The following is a 26,746-nucleotide window of genomic DNA, read 5'->3' as shown; positions in this document are numbered from 1 at the left end:
TATGCCAGAATACTCAATTAGAGAAGTCCCCTTCCCAAGGTTGCTTACAAAACACTGTGCTTAATGTTATAGGCCATTTACATAATTTTGGCATTTTTTTTCTGTAGCAAGATTAATCTACATAATTTGGTTTCATTGGACTGTGAATATCAGTATTAATGTATGACGTCACTAACCTCCTCTATTCCACCTTAACAATCTTCATGGCCCTCGGAAACCTGTGCTGACTGAACTACAAGTTAAAATGAATAACCTTTTATTCGTAAAAGATCGAGTCATAAATAGGCAGAATCAACCCATGCTTTTATTTCCATTGCATATAAAAATTTCATATGAAGGTATTGATGTACAGTACTATCCCCATGGGCTGTAAGAGAGGCTAAGAAACCACTAAAAGAATCATCATTTGTAATGCTCACACACAATTTACCACTCTGAAAACATATCCAAAGAAATCAAATTAAAAACAACTAAAATCAGTAAGGATGTTTTTTGTAATTATAGTGTCCCCGTTGTACTGTTTAAAACAAAAGTAATCAAATTCCTTTGGGCCAGGGCTGCTAAAATCTACAGTTTGTGTCAAAAAAAAAAAAAGAAAAGAAAAGAAAGAAAGAAAGAAAAGAAAAGGAGGCTCATTTTTTCTAGAAGAAGAATCTTTCCTTTCACTAAGTCACACATCCTGAGGGCTGGGCCACTGGGAATTTTTCATAGCTTTTAGGAGCTGTGCAAGGTTGAATTTAAAAATTCTAAAGCAATGTAAGTTTTGCTGAAACAGATTCTAGAGAATGGTGAATCCATTATGCCGTGTGAATTGGCATCATATAAAACTTTGTGTTTAAATATATGGATTTACATACATGAGGAAATTTGGTTCATCTTAGTTGAAGGGTTAAAAAAATGACCTTTTTCATATTATATATTTCCTTAACATGACAGGAAGCCAAGGAATAAATTACTGACACATGTGACCTACGGCTCTAGTTTCAAATCAAATTCATTTGCCCACGTGCTCTAGAAGACTTTTAAAGTCTAAAAAGACTTTTTATAATCACTGGACAAGAATATATCTTCCCAGTAGTGTTTGAAAATAAAAAATCAAATGTAACTAACTAAAGTAGCTCAGTTAGTATCTGATAGGGAAAAATCACCATCATATATGCCATGCTACTTCATGGCAAAAAGTACTTAAGGGCTTGTCTCTCAAAAGGGTCTCAGAATGCTCCAGAGGTTGTCCGTGTTTCTGTAAAATCCAGCTGTTGCCAGAAATCCAACCGATTCAAAGCTCAGATGTAAAATGCCCAGCCCTAGCCCCACCATTACCTAACTTTCAAATGCAGCAAAACAGAAGAAAATATTGATTAAAGTTAAGGCACAGCCCTGGGACCAAAGACCTGCAGCTATGTTTTCTTAATTTTATATACCTTTATGTATTTTATAGTTTTCTTGAATCTTCCATAAACAAGCTCTAAGGTGACAAGACTATTTTATAGAAGAAAAGAAAATGTACAAGGAGTATGTATACACACCATTCATTCTCTCACCAAGAGTTTCCAAATATATCAACACCATCCCATTGCGGGATGATGTTTTAATAAGAACTGATAATTTACAATTAACATTACAGTATGTACATTACAATAAATACATGGTTGTAAACAGACAAACAAGACTGTATTACCGGTAAGGTCATTTGGTGAGAAAAAAATGCATGGCACAAAAAATAAATAATGCATTCAAAGAGTATCATAAAGCTTTCTGTAAAATCCACTTCATTCAAGTTTTTTTTTCCTTGTCTGCAATTTGTTCTATCTACATTATTTTCTTGTGAATTTTAAGTGACGTAAAAGAAAATTAAAACAGCATTATTGTGTTTAGTAACTTGCAAGCTGAAATGTACTGGTTTTATGCAAACTTGGACATTTTCTTCCCCGTACAGTACCCAGATATTGCATTTTCTTATGGCATTTTAGGAAACGTAAAGTCACTTGTAAAAGGATATTCTTTTTAAAGCAGTGTATAATTCTGAAGCACACTTTGGCGAAAGAGAAGGGAGAGGAGAAGTAGAGTGTATAGTGCACTAGTCCCTGTCTTTTGGATATTATGTCTCTTCTACAATTTGATTGTCCATCAGTGGATATCTTTACAACATGTGACCATTAAAAACCAACAAATTGAAAAAGAAAAAGCCTCTCTTTTTTAGTGCAGTTATAAATCTTTTCAGGTCTGGATTTGTTTGTGACATATTGCTGTTTTAATTTTTTTTTTTTTCATTATTAAGATTCTAGGCACTCTGTGGGGGAAATACCAAGCATTAGGGAGGGGAAGGAATGAGAATATTTTGAGAAAGGAATAAACACTAGATTCTTTGCCTTTTCCTCTAAACCTCCATCAGGGACAAATAAAAATGGAAACAAGTTTCCAAATATTCTGGTGAAACCACTTGCCAAACATAAGACTTTCTTTGAAAGTCTGATTTTTACAGGGGAAGGAGGGTGGAAATCTGATAATTAATTGGTCAATTCCTATCCTGTGCTCTGTGTGAAAGATCGGAGCTACATAATTTTTCTATCCAAATTTCTAAGCATCAGTGGATCTCAGGGGATTAAAATAGTATCTTCAGCTTGGGTCATTTCCCTGGCTGCTGACTTACTGATTAGTCCCCAGATGGCTTCTTTTGACATCCCCAATATAAATGTTTTTCAGGGTTACAATTTTATTTAGTGTTTTATTTACTTTCCATTTGGTCTGATACTCCTTTAGCCTCTTCTTGGGTTCTTGGATATCACTCTAAAAAATGATTATTTGGGCTCCAAACTCTTCACGGAGAAGGTAAACACTATATTAATAGCTGAAGTGGGAAGGAAGTTCAAACTAAATAAATGCCCCAAGATGCCAATTGAAGGTAAATACTGGGAATCAATCTCTAAAATTGTAATACATTTCTTGATGCTAAATTTAGCCAACAGTGATCTCTAATGTTTGACTTAGGCAGAATCTTCTTACCCAGCCCAGTATTTTAAAACGGCATTATATTGCCAAATCTCTGGTGCCAGGGGCATCATCAACTTCTTTCTGTCAGTGTATTTAAAGAAGTTCTTCTCCACAAGACATACTTATGGATCAAAGATAACTGATAAATCAAGTGCTACGTGTTACATGGTTGTCCGTTAAGAAAGAGTCATTGCTACACTTAAAATCACTTCTCAGGAATATTCCTCATACAGTTCTTAATCCCATAGTGAAATCAGAGAAACAAAAGAGCATTCATTGTACTGGTCTTCATTAATACATTCTGCTAATATTGTTAAAAAATTACCTAGCTAGCTATTAACGTTTCTTCGTAAATCAAAAGTAAAAGCTAGTCATTATATATGACCTCATGGCAGAAAAGAAAGCTAACTCTAACTTGACTACCTGTTCTTTGCATCAGTCAGCATGGTGGTGATATATCTGATAAGACACCACGCAGTGAATGTGGACAGAGGTTCAAACACACACTGATAATGAAGCAGCACAAGGGGGTAAAGTTCCTACTATGACTGTGAAAACAAAAATGAGCATGAAATGTGTGGGTTATTACAAAGACATGCACTTGTGAAATGAGGGTCTATCGCCACAGCAAAATGTTCTCAGAAGACACTAAGTAGGAAAATATCTAAAAAAGACTGACCATTCTAGCTACTGGGTATTTATATATCTCTCACTTGCTTCAGACAACACCAACTGATGACTGAGTGTCCATGAGGCTTGAGACACATTAGACAGAATGCACATCGAAGTATTGTGGAACAAGTATTCACTTTGCACACGGTGAAGAGAAATGTACGTGGGGAGCAACTCTGCGTGTCTGAAAAGAGTGAAACGAAAAGCCAGTAAACGAAGACCTACAAAAAGGGTTTCCTGCAACATAAAGTCAATTTTTGTTTTTAAAATATGGAAGTCATTGGTATATAAAACAATGGGTCACTACAAATCAGTTAATTGCTATGACGTCTAAGGTGCAAGTAAAATTTGTAAATTAGGTTTATCCAGTGTAGCACAGATTTGTACTGAAAACTTGCAAGTTACTCCTTAGAAAAAAAATAACCAGTGGCAGATGAAGTTCTGAACGTAGTTTTTTAAATATAATACCTCAATACATTTAATAATAAAAGTAAGCTCTACAAAAAATCTGTTTTACATATCATACAAAATGTAGAGGTCAGTGCAGCTCACTGAACCACACTATTCAGTCAGGTATCAGGAAGACTTGAAATTAGAAAATTATGCAATTTCTGTGGCTCATCTTCTTCCTGGTAACAGCTTCACAATGTGTCCTGTTCCTGACCCACTTGTTGCTTCGCTCCGTCCATGTAATGCCTTCTTGCTGCTGAAAATATTGCAAACAAATAAAAAGGAAAAGAACCCCCAAATCATCTCAACTTCTGGGCTGCCTGATGAGCCACACTCCCTAGAAAACACTTTGGAGTTGATTTTTCTCTGCTTCTTCAGCTCGACCGAGCTGCAATCTTGTGACACTGCTGTTCGTGAAGATGTCCCCCTCGTTCTGATGACATGGAGGTGAAAAAACTGGTGACGATATTCCTGAGCGCTAGACTGAGTCGTCAAGGTCAGTTTTGTTCCGCAAACGTCCTGGCAGATGACAGTGAGGTGTGACCGTAGTTGTGGCATGTGACATGCACTTTGGAAACAATGTTTCTACTTAAAAAAAGCAAAAAACGCAAACAAAAGGCATGGAAGTCTCTGCCCTGTTATGTGTCGGGCGAGTGGTCTCCGATGGCACAGGCCTCGGGCTGGCTCTCCTCCTCCTCCTCCCCCACGGCTTCCTCTTCCGCCTGCTCATCCAGGGGGATTTCGGTGGACTCCGAGTCTTGAGTACAGAGCGTCTTGGAGTCACTGCAGCTCGTGTCTTCTTCCACTTGACTCCCACTGTCTTTTTCGGTGTCTGACTCGCCGTCCTCCTCTAAAGTCAGTTCAAACTGGAACTTCTCAGTTTGACCCTGCCGGCCCTCCTCCTGGTCATCTGGCGCCGGGGAGGGGCTCTGAGGAATTGTGCTCTGGTACCACTCACGATTGTCCTCCAAAGTGTCCAAAATGTCCTGGGCGTCGGGATGGACCAGGTCTGCCCACGTCTCCCAGAGCGGATGAACAATGTAGTCTATGAAGCCCACCTGATTAAAAAAAAAAAAAAAATCCGATTGGGACTAAGAAACAATGGAAAAGGTTAACGAGCCCCCTCCAATGTATCTAATTGATATGTTGAATTAAATTTTTATATATGATATATAGAATTTACAGAAAAATATATAAAATAGAATATGCTCTGCAAATATAAAGCTGAACTGAAGACTACTAACCTTAGTTTGGTAAAACAGTCACTATTTTAGGTAGCAGACCAATAAAAAAAATGTTGTTACTAGCTGGTAAAAACTAGCTTCTGGAACTCTGAGTCCAAGAGTCTGTTTGCGATGTAAAAAAACCTCCAGTTGTTTACATGGCAGGACTTGGCTTGAGGCTGGGACTTTAGAATAGCCTATTCATAGGTAAATCCAGAGAGCTGAAATAATGCCATGTACTCTATATGGATTCATATAACTTTATTCGCTTACAAATTGAGATAGCTGAAATAATTCTACACATATGAATATACTATATGCATAGAGTCACGATGAATGAATATACTGTCCTATGAACGTATATATGACTATATGAATATAAATTCTAAGAATCAAAGAATTTTTTGGCTTGCAAACACTAAGGTGGACATTGTGCTTGACAAAAGAAAGTAATTAAGAAAACCCAATAAAATACTGTGTGACATGCATACGGCGTAACCAAACGTTCCGTGTAGTTGTGTTCTCTCTGAAAGCTTTATGCTTAAGGCATCACCTGTGATTTTTCCACAGAGGCATTGTGCTTGTCACACATGGGGCTTATCTCCATGCCCCGCTCCCTCTCTCGGTCCCCTTGGCGGAAGAACTCCTCCATGATGCGGTCCGTCCACTGGCGGTATAGCTGGAGAGGCTTGGTTGGGTTGCTCAGGTCGGCACAATGCACCATGTTCTGAAGGACCTAAAACAGATCAATGCCTTCTCTATTTAGCACCTGCTCCTTTTTTACTAGAAATTCACATCAGATGACTGTGACACTTAAAAATACATGTAGTGTTAAGAGTCGTTCCAGACAGCTCGACCATGGTGTGTCTGTGTGAAGTTCACACCTGTATTAACAGTCCCAAATTATGCCACTTCTACTGCATCTAAGTATCATAAGAGAAACTGTTCATGTGCATGGCTGATTAAATTCAGAGCTGCTTAAGTGGTTGGTTTTGTAGGATGTTACTTTTTTTTTTTTTTTTTAACACATTTCCACTTGAAAAGGCCAACAGGATTTTATCTGGTTAATTCTCAAGATTAAGAATTTGGATAAAAATCCTGCTTACAGCTACTGTAATTATAAGTTGGAAAAAAGGAGACATAAATCTTATCTAAGCTAGACACACAGACACGTGTACACACACACACACACACACACACACACACACACGCAGACATAGCAAATTCGAATGCTTTACCTGAATCCTATCAGAATAATTATCAAGAAGAAGAACTCCAGAACTTGTCACTTTCTTAGTTTCAACCATAGTTTTCAAATCAGCCAGTAGATTCATGTGCTTTGACATGTCTGTTGCAAGTACCTTAAAAGACAGAGTATTTTAAAAAAATTTTTATTGCAGTATAGTTGATTTACAATGTTGTGTTACTTGCACACGTACAGCAAAGTAAATCAGTTATACATATATCCACTCTTTTTTTTTTAGATTCTTTTCCCATACAGGTCATTATGGAGCATTGGGAGTAGAGTTCTCCGTGCTACACAGGAGAGATATTTTTCTTTTCTTTTTTTTAGCCACACCTCTTGGCATGTGGGATCTTAGTTCCCTGACCAGGGATCGAACCCGTGTGTCCTGTAGTGGAAGTGCGAAGTCTTAACCACTGGACCGCCAGGGAAGTCCCGACAAAGAGTATTTTAATAAGTAAAAAACGTCCAGGGGGAAAAAGTCAGAATTTGCACATAAAAATATCATGGAGAACGTGAGAAGAAATGGAGAACCACTCTGTTGTCTAATAGCTGTGTGCGGGAATCCTTTACTGCTTCTTGGGGCAGAATCTTCTCCCCTTTGCTATCACTTGCCCTGGAAGCCCAGATAAATGTGTGCAATATACATTGCCAGCAGGCACTGGCAGCCACTTTCATGGTGATAGAAAGGGATATTTCCATAGATAAGACATCATCGCACGTTCTGAAGTTTTTCTATTCCTTGTGCTAGAATGTGGTTACTGGACTATGATGGAGTGAGTCGAGGTTGCTCACAGAGTACTTCAGAAACAATATTCTGGTCAATTTTCCGCTTATCCAAACCAGATAATCCCTGCCTTTCTCTGTATGTACAACGCTTAACAGATTAAGTTTTTGACAACCAGAGATATTCCTGTGTCTCATAATCACTGTGGAAAACATGTACAGAGAAAAGACTAATGTCATGGATGTTTCTACATGGCACTTCCGCTGACAGAGATTTTTTTTCCAGTTTTTGAATGGAAAAAATCCATGTTTTAGCCAGCTCCCTGTGCTTTTGTTAGTCAGCTCTGTCTGCCACCAGAGCAGAGGAGTTCAGAAAATAAACCTAGAATGAGGGTAAGCTGTCATTATTCTTAGCTCCAGACTGTTAGCAGTAGAGCATCATTGCCTGCAGCAGGACCAGCCTCTGGGACAAAAAAGGCAGCATTATCTTGAAATATACATGATACTTTCACCTGATAGTCATCTCATTCTTTTTTTTTTTTAAACACCATGCCTCACAGTTCTCTTCTTGCTTTTATCAGTTACTTACAATATCAATGACCATCTTCCTTAATGATTGTCTTTGCTTTTTGGTCAAATTCTGGAAAATGTCGCAGTTTTCTTCCTGAAGCAACTTAAAGCCCACGGCCAAATGATGGTTCTCCAGGACAGAAGAATCATTGTACATCAAGGCAAGTTCAGAGTCTTGAAAGAAAGAGACAGAAGGTTAGCAAAGCCATTTATGCAAAGGTTATCTTATTCTTCATATTCTGAGGTATTTTGGGTTTAGGAAGCAATTTCCCCTAAACGTCTCTGCTCCCATTCCCATTACATGACAACACCTAGAAGAAAGTCTGCTAGTTAATGCAGCCACAGAAAGATCCCTGGAATCTTGGGAGTGTACTCTAATGCTCTTGGCACACGGCAAGTCAGTTCACTCTGTGGTTTCAGCTTCCTCTGCTATAAAGGGAAAGAAGAGTTAGGCCAGATTACCTTGGACCTCCTCTCCGGATCTGCCAGAGGCAGCTCCATAAGCTCAGCAGAAGAAGACATTATCCCTAACATTTACAACATGTCCAGAGCATAAAATGTTGTATCCCTGACAACTGTGGACCACCTACCCAACATTGTATATGATGTAAAGATCATGTGACTTAGGATTATTTGTACTCTGAGAAGGTACAAGAACAGCTTGGAACACATGAACAATATCAGATCTGTTCATGCTTGTGCTTATTTTGTTCATAGTATAGCTTTGAAAGGCAAAGCTTTATTCATTTTTCCATTTCCTTTTCCAAGTATCTTGGCAGTCACTATACACATGTATATTGCCCGTCCCAGCTGCATGCTCAGGGCTTCACACAGAGACGGGTGTTTAGCTGCCTACATTTCTCCAGAGTGAAGATTCTGCCATTCCCCCACAATTGTCCTGGACCTATTTTAGGCAGTGACAAATCCTGCCTCTTTCCTAGTTCCTATAAATAGCAAACTCAGACCTATAAGGTAGTCATTAAAAAAGAATTGACTGGTGCTTCATTCTGTTGCCACTTAAGTCACTGTAAAGACTAAAAGCATACGTATTTGATCTTTCTTCTGACTCATGTGTGGAAAATATATATTCTTTTCTAATAAAGAAATATCCAATACTATTCAATGACTATTTTAAAGAAGCTAGGGAGGAGGAGAGGGGTTCAAGAATATTTTGACTGAAATCCTATGATTTTAGGTTTATACAGAAAAATAACATTCTATTTATAAGCTACAAATATAGCTGTGGAAAGCTTATTTTAAAATGAGATCAGTGAAATAAAGTGTGTGTACTGTTGCTAGGTCCAGCTCCACCTCATACAGTGAAATGTCTCTGCTCTTGAACCTCAAAAGTCATATGCTTTGAACATGACTAATGTGTTCAAATGTGTGAGGAGATCTTTTCCCCCCAAACCCAGGCATCTTTGCTATAAACAGAAAGTATTCGTTTTCCAAGTAAAATTTACTGCTATATATGTTCTGAGGCGGCTTCACTGTTTCAGAAAATAATGCTGTTATGTGAAATGCTTTTTTTAAGATAAATATCCCCTAACGTGTTCTATTCAATATTTCATGATGCTATTTACATTTTATGGATTTATTTACGTAGTACTGTCCTTGAAAAAGACTTATGCAGCTTCTCACCTGGAATTTCCACTTCTTTACATCCTATTCAGAGTCCCCCATTCCCCTACATCATGTATAAAAGCTTAACTGACTCAAAACCTGCAGCAGGTTTACAAGGAGTGTACGTGTCATTAACAGCAAATCATTTGGTGCCTAAAACTAATAACAGCAGAATGATTAATGAAAACTGTCACCACAACTAAGAAGCAGAGGTGTCTCTGGCCTGGGAATCAGCCAGGTGAGCCCCGGTGCCCCTCCACCACAGCGAGCCATGCAGCCTCCCTTAAAATAGGACGGGTGACCTCCCATCTACAGGAAGTCTGATCTGACGATTCCAAGTCTTTATTACGAGAAACACAGATTCAGCCTTTGGCTTTGGACAGGGTGGAAGCGCCAGCTGCAGGCTAAGAGCCGAGAGTGTGCTAGCCTGAGCCACTGATGCTCAAACAATCCCCCAAAGAAGGGGAAAGCACAAATTTAACGCCTATCAAAAAGGGTTTACTGTAAGCTAAAAATAATCACGTAATTCTGATAAGAGTATTTCATAAAGCTATTTATTACAAGTTTGCAGGTTATTAGAGCGACTCCCTTAGAGTATGCTGTGAAGCTAAAACTTACTTGTGTTACTGGCTACTAAGCCTCTTCTGAGTCCTGAAATAAAATGATTGCTGGCTTGATCCCTAGTTAACAGCTAACTAAGGCAGTAATTCTCACAATGCCCCGGGGCTCTGATCAACCCTGGGATAACTTTCGTCTACCAGGTGACAGTGCTCATTCATTCTTTCAGGTGCAACACAGCCTCATCACACCCCACCGTCAAGAAAACATCAGCAATCCAAAGCTGCTGGCTACCCTGTGTTGCTGAGCCCCCACGGAAAGGAGATCTGCACAACGTCACTGAAGAACAAAATACTTCCAGAAACATGGTCAGTTATCCTTCCACCTCAGGCAGGTCATCAGCAGAATGACCTTAAACAGACACCCTTGGCCACTGTCCTGTATGCATAATTACCCCCTACATGTCTCCATTATCTATTCTCAGTGGCTCTCAAACTTTAAAGGGCATCTGATTCATCTGTGGACTGAGGCCTTGCTAGCTTAAACTGCAGACTCCACGGGTACTCTGATGCCAGCCTAAGCCCATTTGCCCTTAGAGGGTCCACAAGAAAGAATAATAGAGTTGGTCCTCATTTTTCTTGAAAAATTTATCAGAGTACTTGGAAGACAGTGACTTTATTATCAGTTGTTTTAATTTGTTCTCTATTCTTAATTCTAATGTTATGATATGGGAACATACAATATTATATATAATAGGATGCAAAGAAAACACATAGGTCTGATTTTGGTATTACTAATATAAAGAAAAAATGCATACCTTTCTTAATGGCAAAAATTAAAACAAAATTTATATGTATTTGTTAAAACTCTATAAAATTAAGAACATATCAAGACATACCTAAGAATCAAAAAAATAAATCAAGCCAGGATAATAAAAAATTGCCAGTGTACCTTTTACTATATGACCTTCCTGTTCTTTACAGAAAAGACACAGTCGACCCTAACCAATGATACAATGTAAACTCATGTAGCTGCCTCTAATGTATATTAATATTTATGTGTCAATATATAGTATGTTTTGGTGACTCCTGAAAGCACCGCATTATAGGTTCTCATAAAGTGGCTGAAACATGAAATGTTATCCTGTCTAATCCTAGATCAATAAGTCCATAAACCAGACTTCTAAAATGTACTGACTATCCACACAGTTTTGGAAATCCATGACTTTCAATCCTCCTATACCTGAGTGAGTTACTAAAGTGCATTTTGTTACAGGGCAGTCCAGAGGCTATTAAAAATATACAAATAGGTAAATAATCCAAAAGATCTGAGTTAAATCTCTCAAAACAAGGCTATTACTTAAATTCTCTCTTTAAATCTGGCTGCAGCAGAGTGTTATGAACGAATGGTGAAGGCACAGACGCTACTAGAGCTAGATTGCTATGGGGCACGAGGAGACTATTATCCACAACTCTCGGCAAAAAGGAAAGGCAAACTTTTAACAGATATGAAAAAAAATTAACAACTTTGAACTTTATTTTTTCACATATAAAACTGACCTTATAACGTTAATCTACCATGGTGTGAGGGAATTTAATAATGAATGGTACACGTAAATTATTTACCAGTTAACTTCAAGTACAGAAAGAACAGAATTTCTGTAAAGCTTAACCTCTTTGCAAAAGCCTAGCTCAAGCACCACTAACATTCCCTACAGAGGTTTTCTGTGCAGCTGGGTCAGAGGTGTCGCACGCTGAACAGTCTACTATTCTTTATATTTCCAAATTCAGTGATGACTTATTTTATGAAATGTCACCAGTGAGAAAAAATTACTGGTTAAAAAATATTAAATAAAAAGAGATAGTCAGTCAAAAGAGACGTTCCTACTGCCCTCAGCAGGAGATTTAAAAAGGAAAGAACAGGGACTTCCCTGGTGGTCCAGTGGTTAAGACGCCATGCTTCCACTGGTAGGGGGCAGGGGTTCAATCCCTGGTCAGGGAACTAAGATCCCGCATGCTGCACCGAGAAATTTAAAAAAATAAAATAAAATAAAGGAGAAATTTCTATTAAAAAAATAAAAAGGAAAGAACAGGGCAGGGCATGGTGGTGGAGGGGGAAAGAGGAGTTACAGGCTCTGGAGAGGATTAAATGACAACCTACAGAAAATGACGGATTTAACATTTATTCTGATAACTTCTTTTATTTGAAACTTTAGGGGCAATCTAACTGTCTACATCTTTCGGCAAACTTTCACTTTTGATTGCCCTTGTCTACTAATGTGGTAATATATTATTTCTAGAGAAGTACTGGAATGCATGTTTTTCAAACATCATATGCCTCATGGGATATGAAAATAATTTTTAGAGCTACACTACATTAACATATGCTATCACTGAAACGCCTATGTGCACATCTCAAGAGAACATTATGGCTCTGGAAACACCCCAAGTTTATAAAGACTCTCAGTCATTCTAAAATGTACAATGGAACATTTTTTCTGCAAAAATAAGTATGCTTTACTTACTTGTATTGATCAGAAACTGATTGGACACACCAGGATGATCTACATCATGTATTGCACTGGCAAAAATTGCTGCAAGAATCTCTAAATCTGTAAACACAGCCTGAAAAAATCCAGACAATATCTGATGTTATTATAACTCATGATCAAACCTTTTCCATTGGTTATATTTTTTAAAATATTAAAAAAGGAGCATCTACAAATTTTTTATAGAAAATAATAGCTTATTTTAAAAGTATTTAAGATGTTTAAGGATATTCTGAAAATGTGCATAAAATTAATAGCATGAGCAATTATTTTCTTTTCTTCCATTCAAAACAGGAACTCTCAATCTCAGCAAAACTGACATTCGGGGCCGGATAATTGTTCGTTATGGGAGAACATCCTGTGAATTACAGGATTTTTAGTAGGATCCCTGGCCTCTACCCATGAGATGCCAGTAGCATGTACCCCCGAGTTGTGACAGCTAAAAATGTCTACAAATATTGCCAAATGTCCCTGGGGGAAGGGAGGAGTAGGAGTAAAAGGGGAAATCACCCCCAGTTGAGAACTCCTCACTCAAACGATGACGTATTAACACAGTTTTATAATGAAACAATCTGAACTATAAAATATATTAGCAAAAGAGAATCACTCTCCCAAACAATGATGGAAATCAAATTGCTTTACTAAACACTTAATGGAACAACTTCATAGGATCTGGTAACATCAAAGATGTGTTTTCTTCTAATAAGTTCTATGAAAAATACCAATGCATTGCTAGTATTGATATTTTATAAAATAATCACCTTTGAACTATAAATGAAAAAGTCCTCAGGCTAAATTCCCAAAAAACCCCACACTAACTGAAACTGAGTAAGGCAGATTTGCTTTCTCCACTAGATCATTTCAAAGAAGCAGTATCATAAAACACATGAATCCCTAAATCTCTGATCAATTATCACAGACAAAATTCATCAAAGACTCAACTGTTTAGTTACCACAATGACATTTCGCCCCCATAACTCAATAATATTTCTAGTGAAGTCGATTATTGTTTGCCCTGTGCACCCTTCAGTATAAAAGTTGAAGAAACCATTATGAGGGGCAAGTTAGTGTTTTCAAAGGTTTAGAAACCAGGTTTACCTCCAAAGCAGGTGTAGATAACAGCACGTGTGTTGACTGGACGACGTCTGCAGCGTGAATATTATTGTGGTAGGCCACATCAGCGTGGTAATGATCTTCCAGGGTCATTAGGTATGTAATTAAAGTGTCCACTGGAATTTTAAATGTTTTTAATAAATCCCGTTCCTGCAGGAGAAGAAATTCTCTTAACATTTTGTCCTTATAGAAAAGATTTTCCATACAGTATGTTAACAACAACAACGAAAAATCACCCCCGGTGTCACCTATGGATAACCCAGATATGGGAGTAGCACTCGCTCAATGTCTAGTGAGGACAATGAAAACCCTTGGGACGATCCAGGGACTTCAGGGACAAAACCAGAGTCAAGATGTCCTTCTGGAGCCCAGCAATGCTTTTCTCAAGTTATACGGTGTCAGGAATGAGCTGCCAACTATCAAAGTATCTGTGTCCCGGGATCTTGAAGGCAGCTGCAGCCCAACACCATTGACAAGGCCACTGGATCAAAACAAGTGAGACACAATATCCCCTCGAGGGTTGGAGCTGCCCTTCCAAGCCCCAGGGTATCTATAGCTGCAACTTCTCATATAAATCCTAACACTGAACTGGGGCAAAAACTTGACAAGAATGAGAAACCGATGTGAAGAAGAGAGCAGTCCACAAGACAGTGACTGAAGAAATTACATACTAAGATTAGTCAGCAAAGGGCTGATTCAATTTGTAAAGTTAGCACTCCATTCTCTATGCAAGTCAGGATCACGTGGATGATTTTTAAACTATTACTTTAATGAATTGCTTTAATTTGTCCCCCTCACATCTTTTTCTTCAATGGAACAAATAACACAATTGATTTGTGTTTTACCCATATGCCAACCTTTCTGTATCCTTATTTTGAAAAAAGTATCAAAATAAGTAAAAGAGGGTAAGTAGTGAAGAAGATAAAATGCATGCACAATTCACAGATGGACGTTATGTCACCAAATAAAAGAGAGGTGATAGAACTTAACTGCGTTACCTGAAAAATGGTGTGCATGATAACAGTCAAAGGCCGGTTCCCAGACAACTCTGCTATTCTGAAAACGTGAAGACCCCATTTGTTCACATCTTCTAGTTCCTGGGGTTAACGAAAGATAGAACAAATCTGATTGCAGAAGTAGAACATGAAACAATGAACACAATCATTTAAAAATTACTGACTTCAATGAAAAGATCACTAAATTAAAAAACAATTCATTTTAAATGTAATGATGCACCATGTAAGTACATGGCAAACTTTAGGCAAATCCGCTTAAACATACTAGAAACTGAATGGCGTTGCTTAACCTTATGTCTCTGACAATACAACATATTTACATACTTGAAATATCGATCTCAAAGTATTTGTCCAATAGTTAAAACCTACTCTCAAAAACCTTAATTATTCTCCTAAAAGACTTTTCAATTGTTTAAGATCAAAGAATCAAATATAGATGCAAAAATAAAGAACACCAAACTGCCTGTCTAAATCCACATATTAATAAAACCCAAGTGATTTAGAAAGAGCTTTATAAAGGGCTTTCCCATCTTCCAAAAAAACCTCCCACGAATTAATAAACTTTTCCATTTATTTAAAAGAGAAGGTATCAAACTTCACTGCATATTTCTGATCAGGATACTTGAAATCGTCTTACCTTGGCAAGGATGTCTTCTTGTTCAGTTTTGACCCCAAACCTTGGGATGCTTGAATTAGTCAAACTGGAGCTGTGCATCAATTTCTTGACCCCACTGATCTGAGACATTGGCCTTTTCTTTTTCTCCTTTTCCTTCTGAGTCGGAGAAGGAATTTCCACTTCATGTTGCTTATCTTAAAAATTAAAAAAAAAAAATTCTTCATTTACTATTAATTCTACCTGGGTTTTTTTTATTATAACATGCATAATGGTGGATTTTAGTTGATCAGTATATATTCTAGGAAATATCTCCAAGTAAAACTCCTTTTAAAGAAGTTGAGTATTTATAATTTGATGTGGACTTAATTTGATACTCTCAAACACAAAATTAAGCAAATAAATTCCACTGCAAAATAATTAACATCAAATGTATTCAGGGATTACGTCTTTTGAGAAACTTATGATAGCAGACTTGGAAAAGGCAAAAGACACTGGTTATTTCCGCTGCTCATCGATTTCATTCCTACTTAAAATTCACTTAGTGGTGAGAACACTGCTCTTGTCAATTAAGAACTCCAGTTTCAATACCTACTTTGAAATGGCAGAAACTTCGTGCACAAATATAAAAACAGCACTGTGTGAACCTAACAGCGTACCGAAATGGGTCAGTCCGTGGGAGCATACACAGCGTATGTGAAGGACTTAGATTGCTACTGCTAGCTTACATTTTCTATACGACAGTGAGATGGGGGAATAATGCAATAAGGTTTTATGGGGAGCACAGAGTACCTCCAATATTATCTGATAACTAAATATCAGATTCACAAAAGCTAATTGTTGTTTTCAAATAAGACATCAGATGTCTTCAGTACACTCATTCACTATTTCAAGGCAGTGAGCTCCTTTAGCTTGTCCTTGCACAGAGTGTATGCTCAATAAATGTCTGTTTAGTGAATGTGCTAATTAGCTATTATGACAGTTTTGTTTTGAAAGTAAATTCAGATCAAGGATGTGTTCAAGTGATTGGTTTTCCCTTACTGCATTTTCTTTCTGTGGATGGAGGGTGGGGTAGTGGTGCCCCAGTACACCATACTGTCAGCTATTATCAGCAAGCTTTTTTTTAGCTATTGTGTTATATTTATCTGTCTCTCCAGTCTACCAGGCATGGTGCCCATGAGACTATCAACTCATTGAGTTTAGGGACCATTTCTAATTGATCATTTAATACCTAGTGCCCAGCAATGACTGGCATTTAACAAGAATTTGTTGAATGCATGAATAGATCTCTCTATAAAATACATTTTACAGTTGAGTGCTTTGGAAAAACGGGCAATATACAACTTTAATTCAGAGAATCCCTGAAATCCTGAATAAAACGAAAAGATAAAAAATATACTTTGTCACCTTAGGTTCTAAAGCTTAGAGGCTCAAATTATTAATATGATGACTGAAAACAAATGGAATTCCTAACTCTTGTTTCCAAAACAAGTTTGCACCCCAGTCTGCTTCCAAAAACAAACAATGCAAAAAACTTTTAAAAATCGCATTTAAATTGTTATTCTCACCTAAGAATGTGTTTGATATATACTCTGACACTTGATTTCCAGACCGACTCATTTCAGAGAGATGGGTGAGTTCTCGATTAAGCATCCTTTTAAACTGAAAAACAGAAAGATAAAATGAAATAACAGAAGAGGAAAATTGAAGTGAAATAACATAAGCATATGTTAAGATACAGAAAATATGCCAAAGAATTTTTAACCTGTCCTGACTCTTTAGATCAGTCCCATCCAATAGAACTTCCTACAATGATGAAAAAATTCTATAATCTCCGCTATCCATTACAGGAGCCACTAGCCATATGTGGCTATCAAGCACTTGAAATGTGGCTAGTGCAAATGAGGAGTTGAACTCTGGATTTTATTTCATTTTAATTAATTTAAACTTCAATAGTCACATGTAGCTAGGGGCTACCATATTGGACAGCACAGATTGAGACGCTCAAGGACGACATTAATTAAGGGGAAAAAAGGCATAAAAATATAACATGCATTATTAGTATTTACAGAAGAGAAAAAAACTAATTTATAAACATACAAAAGGGTTGTCACACAATAAAACATGGTATGTTTTTATCAATTAATTTGTCATTAGCAGAAATGAATAAGTATACTGGTCAGAGGTTAAAATGTAGTCTTTTCCCCCAAAGCAAAACTGAATAGATTTATTTGAGTACTCTCCCAGAACTATGGAGAAAATATTTGAATAGATACTATATGATATTTCCTTTGTAAAGTTTTTTCTAAGTAGGGATTTATTGGTTCTCAAACATTCACAGAATTTACCAATCTATCTTCCTAAGTCCCATAAAAACAGTTGAAAATTGACCTGTTCAATTGAAACTTCACTGCTTCACAATTTATTTTACTGGTGCTCCAGTGCCTATTTTATCCAAAGAAATTTATCTACCACCTGGAATTTATCTACCACCACTACATGGCATTATCAAAATCCAGAATTCTCAATGATGTTATGCTTTTCCATCCATCAACTGCTTCTTTTTTTTTTTTCTTTAACATCTTTATTGGAGTATAATTGCTTTACAACGGTGTGTTAGCTTCTGCTTTATAACAAAGTGAATCAGCTATACATATACATATATCCCCATATCCCCTCTCTCTTGCGTCTCCCTCCCACCCTCCCTATCCCACCCCTCTAGGTGGTCACAAAGCACCGAGCTGATCTCCCTGTGCTATGTGGCTGCTTCCCACTAGCTATCTATTTTACATTTGGTAGTGTATATATGTCCATGCCACTCTCTCGCTTTGTCTCAGCTTACCCTTCCCCCTCCCCGTGTCCTCAAGTCCATTCTCTACATCTGTACGTCTGTGTCTTTATTCCTGTCCTGCTCCTAGGTTCTTCAGAATCATTTTTTTTTTTTTTTTTTTTAGATTCCATATATATGTGTGTTAGCATACGGTATTTGTTTTTCTCTTTCTGACTTACTTCATTCTGTATGACAGACTCTAGGTCCATCCACCTCACTACAAATAACTCAACTTCATTTCTTTTTATGGCTGAGTAATATTCCATTGTATATATGTGCCACATCTTCATCATCAATTCATCTGTCCATGGACACTTAGGTTGCTTCCATGTCCTGGCTATTGTAAATAGAGCTGCAATGAACATTGTGGTACATGACTCTTTTTGAATTATGGTTTTCTCAACTACTTCAACTGCTTCTTAATGTATCTTCCTTTGACTTCCAAAATAACCCAAATAGACCTTTTAATATACCTTAATATTTCTCTTAACATACATTAACATACAGCAACTATTAGATACTTGATCCAAAAAAGTCACATTTTACTCTAATATTTAGTAGCCTTTAAAATTTTGAATTTCACCATAAATCCTCATTTAAGTCTGGAAAAAGAGAGTAGTGAGTTCATTATTTAGTAATGTCTGAAATGTAATTCTAACTCAGTATTTAATTAGTTTATTAGAATTTTAAAAAAATCTTGATTCTCTGCATAATTCATACCAAGGTGTTCTAATTCAAGATAATTTGGCAAATAGCTTCCAGAGTTAATCTAATTGACCACCTAGATTAGGTACAAGAATTTATCCCTGTAAAGTACTGAGAGAGATCAATAAAAAATTTCAACAGGGGCTTCCCTGGTGGCGCAGTGGTTGAGAATCTGCCTGCCAATGCAGGGGACACGGGTTCGAGCCCTGGTCTGGGAAGATCCCACATGCCGCGGAGCAACTAGGCCCGTGAGCCACAACTACTGAGCCTGCGCGTCTGGAGCCTGTGCTCCGCAACCAGAGAGGCCGCGATAGTGAGAGGCCCGCGCGCCGCGATGAAGAGTGGCCCCCACTTGCCGCAACTGGAGAAAGCCCTCGCACAGAAACGAAGACCCAACACAGCCAAAAATAAATAAATAAATAAATAAAATTAAAAAAAAAAATTTCAACAGACTTTTGGATACAAGAAATGCATATTAGCGTTCTCCTGCAGTCAAAACTGAAGAACTGGCTACAAACAATAGAAATGCCTCTGGTTGTTAATTTACATGTTGAGAGAGGTTATTCTCAAACTCAGGAACACAAAGTTCACTTTCTTTGTGTGTTTTTTTTTATAACTTGCTCTGATTATAAAATGCATGTGGGTATAGAAAATCTAGAAAGCTTTATAGAAAAAATTAGAACTCATGTACATCCCCAGTGTCCCACTGCTAATAACCATATATAAATAGCTATATTTCCTTCTATGTCTTTTTTTTCATTTGTATATATATATTTGCTGAAGTACAGTTGACTTAAAAGTATCATATGAGTTTCAGGTACACAACAGAGTGACTGAACATTTTATAGATTCTGTACCATACAAAGTTATTGTAATTTTATTGTCTATATTCTCTGTGCTGTACATTACATCTTATGATATATATATATATATATATATATATCTCATATATGTGTGTGTGTGTCTCTCTCTCCATATATATATACAGACACACATACCCGGTGGAATATTACTCAAACATAAAAAAGAATGGAATCTTGCCATCTGTGACAACATGGATGGACCTGGAGGGTGCTATGCTAAATGAAAGAAGTCAGAGAAAGACAAATACTGTATGTTTTCACTTATATGTGGAAGCTAAAAAACAAAACAAACGATCAAATATAACAAAACAGAAAGAGACTCACATATACAGAAAAACTAGTGGTTGCCAGAGTGGGGGGCAGGGTAAGGGATAGGCAACATAGGAGAAGGGGATTAAGAGGTACAAACAACCAGTTATAAAATAAATAAGTCACAAGGATGTATATATATTTTTAAAACTGGCATCATGTAGTCTACGAAACATGGGTTGCTGCTTATTTTCACTGAGCATTATAGATTATGATCCGCTGGGGAAAAAATAAAATTTGGAACCTTCCAAGAATGTTCCTGAAGACATTTCCAATAGTGTTCAAAACATTTTCTGCTGATCTTTTTATAAAGTTATATTTTCTTAAGTAAATCACAGGCTATCAACTAGGAATGTATTAGATTATTTAACTCACACTGGCACATAGTAGGTGCTCAACACTGAGTTCTTTCTATCTCCCAGTTTCCTGGGCCCTTTTATAGTGATAGCTGATTTTTATCATTGCAGGGCAAATGGATGGAAGATCTAACTATAGTTATGCTCACACAAAATATGTGTCTAAATATCTAGCTCCCTTACCAATTCCAAAAAATAATTTATGGTATTATTCATATAAGAAATGGTCACCATGCTTCAAAAATATAACAATAATACCACGCATAAGGCCCAAAGGTAAGTAAATCCTGTTTAATGAATGAAACTTTACTCTTGGAAAAAATCTACTCTTTGGGCAAAATATATTCAAGAGAGTCTGCTAAACCTCTTAAACATATATTTAATGAAATATTTCTTTGACCTGAAATTGTCTGTGCTATGAGATAAAAGTTGCTATTAAGAACTGCCTGGTCATGACAAAGTCCTTTCTCAAAAGCTGGGGGAATAGGTAAGGCTATCAGCCACTCCTGGCATTTCTACAGTGTGTTATACAGGAACCACTGTCCACCTGCCCTCCGTGAATTTCTCTCAATGTAACTAAAAAACGATGCAACCTCGGTGGGGCGTGGGGGAGTTGGCCCCTGGAAAAGTTAGATAGGAGCCCAGTTTTTCTATAGAGACACCTTCTAACTTGTAAGCAACCTGGTATGAGGAATATGTTGCCATACGCCCAAGCAGAAAAACTTCATGATATCTGCAGATATGCCACACAAATTATTGGATTTATCTGGCAGAATATGAAGAACAAGGTGTATTTTCCTGTCAGTTTGATTATACAACTCATCAAAATAGCCAGTTGGTACAGGTAACTGAGGCAAAAAAAATGCCAGTGAAAGGATTCTATTGTACAGACTGATAAATGACAGATTATATTCTACTGATTATTTCTGCATCATATACATATATTCCCAGACTACCCTTCTGCCTTTGTTCCAAACTCAAAAGCATGGGTGGAGAAACCTTTCATGGCACACTTATCTCCCTCCCACTTGTGAGGTGCTCCAAGGAAGTCAACATTTCCTTTCAACATAATTAGATGACACAATATTTTAAGCAGTCCTCTTTCTTCCCAAGAGTATGGGAGATTTCCTAAAGACAATTTCCAGAGAGTCAATTAAGTTATAACGCAAGGGCACTTTCTAAGAGGAATTAATATTGCTTCTTTTTTTTGCTATTGATATAAAACATACAGTCCACAATAACCACAATAACCATTGATATAAAACATACAGTCCATAATAACCACAAAAATTACCATCAGAGTTTTCTCAACTGGTAGTTGCTCTTACAGTTTGGTCTTGGAGTGCACAGCAGGATGTGCTAAAGAACAATAAACTTAACCATCCAACAATCATTTTAAAATGTAAGTGGAATTTCTCTCATTTTAAGATAACTACATACCATTTATTAAGATAATGATATATAATTGCCATGAGGGGGAAAATGATTAGAAAAGGTAATAAAATGTATTTTTTCAGGAACACTGTTATGGGTTCTCAATTCATAGATTTGGAAGTGACAAAATACAGAACTGCTTTTCAAAAGAACTGGTTGCAAAATGCAGAGCAATTTAATTGAGCATTTAGATATCTTTAAAAGTGACCTCTAAATATTTTTGGCTGATGAGTTATTCTGATTGTTTCTGGTCTAAATAGCCTGAAATAATATGTAGAATTATTGTTGCAACAAAGAAAAACAGAGGAAGATCTCTAAGTGAATGCTTTCATCCTTTGTTCTCATTATGCATCAGAATGTCTGTATGCTGCAAATTTAAAGCATAAAAGTGAAAGTGCAGTTGAATTGAATACTGTATATTGCTTTTTAAACTCCAGTTTTCCAACTTATGCTCTATATTTAAGACTGTGCATGAAACAAAATTAAATAATGAAACAAAATTAAAGTATTCTTAAATTTAATCCCTGTACTTCCCCCTCATGCCAATGTGCTACTGGGTACATAATATATCCTCTAGTATATAATTAAGAAAGTGGTAAAGTTTAAATATTAAGTAAATGCTTATTTTTCCCCACAACATTCTGCTAAAAATCATTTGAATATGCTGCACTGTGATACACTACAACTTTGGTGGATATCAGCATTAAAAGCTAAAATAAATACTGTATCAGCTGTATAAAAATAAATCTTTCAAAATACATAATAAGACTAAATACATTTATATTGGTCCTTCCTAAGTGTTTTTAGCAATACGGTATTAAAAGTATAAAGCTTTCCAGCAAAAATTTTCTCAAAAAGCACTAAAATTCTGTGTTTAGATTCCTGAAGGTATTATTCATAATTATAACACAAACGTGAAGCCCTTTAAAAAGCTATCAAATATGAACTGTCTAAAAGCTAGGAAATGACTTCTAGGGAGACTGGAGGGAGGGGGCGTCTTTATTATTCTCTACATTTTTCTATATTTAAAAAACATTTTAAACTAAGAAATGGCTAGCAAAATTCAAATAATGAAAATTACAAAAATCTGGACCATCTAGATTTAAAGGGAGGTGGAAAATCATTACTATTCAGACAACTAAAACTGAAATAAGTTTTCTTAGAATGCGAGTAAATCTCACAGGAAAGAGGAAATTCTCCTTTAAGAAGAAACAAAGAAAATGCAAAATATTACAATCTGAGCGTCCTTAAAGTAACGGAAAAGGATTCTTTAAAAATGTGTATTGTGATTTGTTCAAATATTCCAGAAGAAATTCCAATTTCTGAAGTGATGCCTCCTTTAGGACTGAAAAAGGTTTTTCTACTTCAGGTTTCTATTAAACAGCTAGGATCGCCAGGTTAGCATTACCACAGGGCACGTGTAAGAAGCTTGCCAAGCAGGAACACAATCTTATTAAATGCAGTGTACTAATTCATTTTTTGAGATTAACAAAAATAGCAGTATCATATAAATTTACATCTTCCAGTTTTACAAATAGATGATTAAGTGTTCGTTTTAATAAGATACCACCTGAAAAGTCAAGTAATGTCAACTTTAATGTCATCTAGAGCTTTATATCCAAAGGTGAAAAAAACCATACTCTTCATCAGGTAAAAGCAGTACAGATTTTTAGAAAGAGCCACAAATTAATTTTTATAAACTTTAAGTGCTACACACTAATTAGAGCCCATGTACCAGTTATAATTTAGCCCAATTATTTATTTCCAATGAATTTATTTAATTACCTTGATACTTAAAAGAATAACTCAAATTTATACCACATGACAAAACAGAAGAAACGCTGAACATTAAAAAGCTATTTTAACATGCAAATTATAACTAATAAAAGTTCTACAATTTCTCCTTATCTTGACCAGTAAAAACCCACATTTCTTCTGTACTTTATATCTAAGGAAAAATGTAATCAGAGTAATCAGGAGTTTACAAAAGCTAAATAAATCTTACCTTTATGTAGCCCCAAGATACTGACAGTAAATAGTTTGCTTCAGGCATTTTTGATTGATTATATAGAGAGACAATAAATTCTAAAATATGTGTATCTTCAAAACCTTGATACTTTAACAATCTCCACAAGCACAGAGTATGTAGGTTTTTAAAGATTTTTGGTAATTAAGTACACATAAGAAAGCCTCGCATTAGATCCCATCCAGTTGGTTTCCCATTGAACGCATGCCATTTGTAAAACTCCAGAATGGAATGCAACAGAATTCAACCACTATTCTGAATAAAGACAATTCATGTGATAAAGAAACATCTAAAGATCTAAGGGTCTGCATCTTTCTCTCCCTGAGCTCCAGGGCTTAATGAATAATGTATGTCAAGATGCTTAGCTGCAAGAAAGACTAGTTCTGTCAAAAGCTACCAAATAAGGAACTGCAGGGAAGCCAGGAAGAGTGACAAGAAACCCCTCCCATAAAACCCCAACTATGCACCAATCACACTGCGTCCCTGGGTCTAACAGGGCAGGGGGTGTGGACTAGGCCCAGGTTGCTCTGTGATTGGTTGGCAAGGGCAAACCTCTGGGGAGGAGATTTTCCTCCTCACCTCTGGTAAACGCCATTTAATAATGGTATCCCTATAGCTGAGGCTGCCGCGTGAAAAGATGAATGGGCTTCCCCTCTCACAGTGATGAATAACCACCATAAAACTCTACATAATTCATAGTTCATTCTTAAATAAGAATTGCCAATCCTTTCAGAGTCATTTCTATGAATTTTAATATTCTCTGACTTCTCTTCAAAATAAAAGCTGCTGTAAAAATTAAACAATAAATAAATAAATAAAATAAAAGCTGCTCTAAAAATGGCAATCAGGCATTTTAATTGTCTCCCTCTGTCAAATCCAAAACAAGTGGTTTCCCCGGTAACACAGATATAGCTGAAGTTCTTCCTCAGTCCAACCTAACAGCATACTGTAATTATAAAATACGATTTATGCCCAGAATTCATAAATGGAAGTGATACATTTCCTCACCTGTGTGGCATTGCTATTCTCAGCTCCTTTTGTTTCTATTGGTATATATGGTTGAGCTCCACAATCTTAAAAATCTAAGGGTGGGGATGATTTATTATAAATCTGTGGGGAAAAAAAAAAACCCTGAAAGCTAATACACTGTGTATGGTTAAAGAATGCAGTGTCCTGTGTACAGATTTCGGGATCTATATTTTGATCAGAAGAGAACATTTTTATGATTGTGTAAAGGTATAAAGTGGCTCTTAAGAATATAGAATTGAGCTCAAGAGTAATCAGGCCTTTTACAAGAAGAGCTAAATAAGAAATCTAAATTCCTTTGGGAAAAAATGATCTTTCTTATTTGGTTTGGGACAGCATTATTCTGTAACTTTTATACTAAAGAGGTCTTATGGATAAGAAATGAGGGGACTCTAGCTTTTACTCTATTTCAGCATGAAGTTCTGTCCATTCTACCTCCCCTCCATCTCAGTTTGTACCTACTGCTCGGCACGCCTATGACTTGCTGACCGGGTGACTGCTCAGCCTTCCTGCGTCAGGTATGTCCGTCTCAGACAGCACACCCTCATCGGAAACAGCAAGGTAATCCCTGCCTCTTTGAGCTTCTATTGGTCCTTTGCTGCCAAAGTCCTCAGCTGCAGTTCACACCCACTGTGTTCATTTCCTAAATTCCTCTACAAAAGAAAGATGCTAAACCCCCAACACTCCACTAAAACTGCTTCTGGAAGAATACAGAGGTGCTCCCCTTTCACTAGTCTCTCATTCTCCTCAACTTCTCTGAAGCGTTCAACACTGTTTGACCACCCTCTCCCCTCTCCCTCACTCCCAGACCTGCAGCTTCTTTATGAAGGTTTTCTTCCCACTGCTCTGACCATACCTTTGTTGCCGCCTTCTCTTCATCCTCTAATTTGGGATATCCACAAAGACTCTCTCGGAGGGCCAACACTCTCTAACGACCACTTCTAACCTGAATTTTAGCACCTTATTTCCAAATGACTAAAAGATATTCTTCCCGTCGGAATGCCCTGCTAGTCATCTCAAACTTTTTCAAAATTGGTGGATCCATTTTTCTATTTAAAGCAGTTCTTATTATGACTACTCCCATTTCCTTCAGTGGGCCCATATTCCAGTGTCCCAGACTGATATCTATGACTCTTTCCTGCTGTTCAATAGGTGTTCCATGTGAGTTGACCACGTATTAGATGTTTAATACAATAATCCAACTGAATCCTTGAGTAACCCTTACGTGTTCCCCATCCACCATGTACCTTCCCTCCACCAACACTGTTTCAAAGTGCTGTCTTCCGGGGGCTGCCCTGGTGGCGCAGTGGTTGAGAATCTGCCTGCTAATGCAAGGGACATGGGTTCGAGCCCTGGTCTGGGAAGATCCCACATGCCGTGGAGCAGCTAGGCCCATGAGCCACAACTACTGAGCCTGTGCGTCTGGAGCTGGTGCTCCGCTACAAGAGAGGCCGTGACAGTGAGAGGCCCGTGCACCGCGATGAAGAGCCCCCACTCGCCACAACTAGAGGAAGCCCTTGCACAGAAACGAAGACCCAACACAGCCAAAATAATTAATTAATTAAAAAAAAAAAAAGTGCTGTCTTCTACAGAATGCCTTTTCACTTAGTCTGTTCCTTTCCATTCCCACGCCCATCATCTAAATCCAAAGGCTTAAAGGCTGAGAGAAATGGAAGTACCTTCAACATCATCTCCTCCAATTTCCTCATTTCCATATAACGGGATACCTAGAGAGACAATGATTTTCCCAAGCTCACCCAGGTACTAAGAACCAGACTCTGAGTTCAAATCCTTTATTCCCACTTCTTAGTGTGTCAGTTTCCTCACCTGTAAAATTGTTTACCATGGTAG

The 26,746-nt window shown here is 37.2% G+C and overlaps 1 protein-coding gene across 18 annotated transcripts in view; it reads right to left on the bottom strand.

Annotated features, from left to right (window-relative positions):
* Window positions 1-282: 282 nt before the first annotated feature.
* Window positions 283-26,746, bottom strand: part of PDE4D (phosphodiesterase 4D) — a 1,115,543-nt gene continuing 1,089,079 nt past the window's right edge. For all 18 annotated transcript variants that reach the window (XM_082457172.1, XM_082457178.1, XM_082457161.1 and 15 more), the window contains 9 exons: window positions 16,915-17,008; window positions 15,371-15,543; window positions 14,716-14,814; window positions 13,703-13,867; window positions 12,581-12,680; window positions 7,895-8,049; window positions 6,575-6,697; window positions 5,890-6,072; window positions 283-5,171 (listed from right to left, as the gene is read on the bottom strand). In XM_082457172.1, coding sequence (XP_082313298.1) covers window positions 4,752-5,171; window positions 5,890-6,072; window positions 6,575-6,697; window positions 7,895-8,049; window positions 12,581-12,680; window positions 13,703-13,867; window positions 14,716-14,814; window positions 15,371-15,543; window positions 16,915-17,008 — 1,512 coding nt within the window. In that variant the 3' untranslated portion in view covers window positions 283-4,751. The remainder of the gene's footprint in view (window positions 5,172-5,889; window positions 6,073-6,574; window positions 6,698-7,894; window positions 8,050-12,580; window positions 12,681-13,702; window positions 13,868-14,715; window positions 14,815-15,370; window positions 15,544-16,914; window positions 17,009-26,746) is intronic.

The sequence above is a fragment of the Balaenoptera physalus genome, assembly GCF_965194825.1.
Source record: "Balaenoptera physalus genome assembly, chromosome: 3".
Classification (NCBI taxonomy): domain Eukaryota; kingdom Metazoa; phylum Chordata; class Mammalia; order Artiodactyla; family Balaenopteridae; genus Balaenoptera; species Balaenoptera physalus.
Note: the sequence above shows the minus strand (reverse complement) of the source record. Positions and strands in the feature narration are given on the sequence as shown.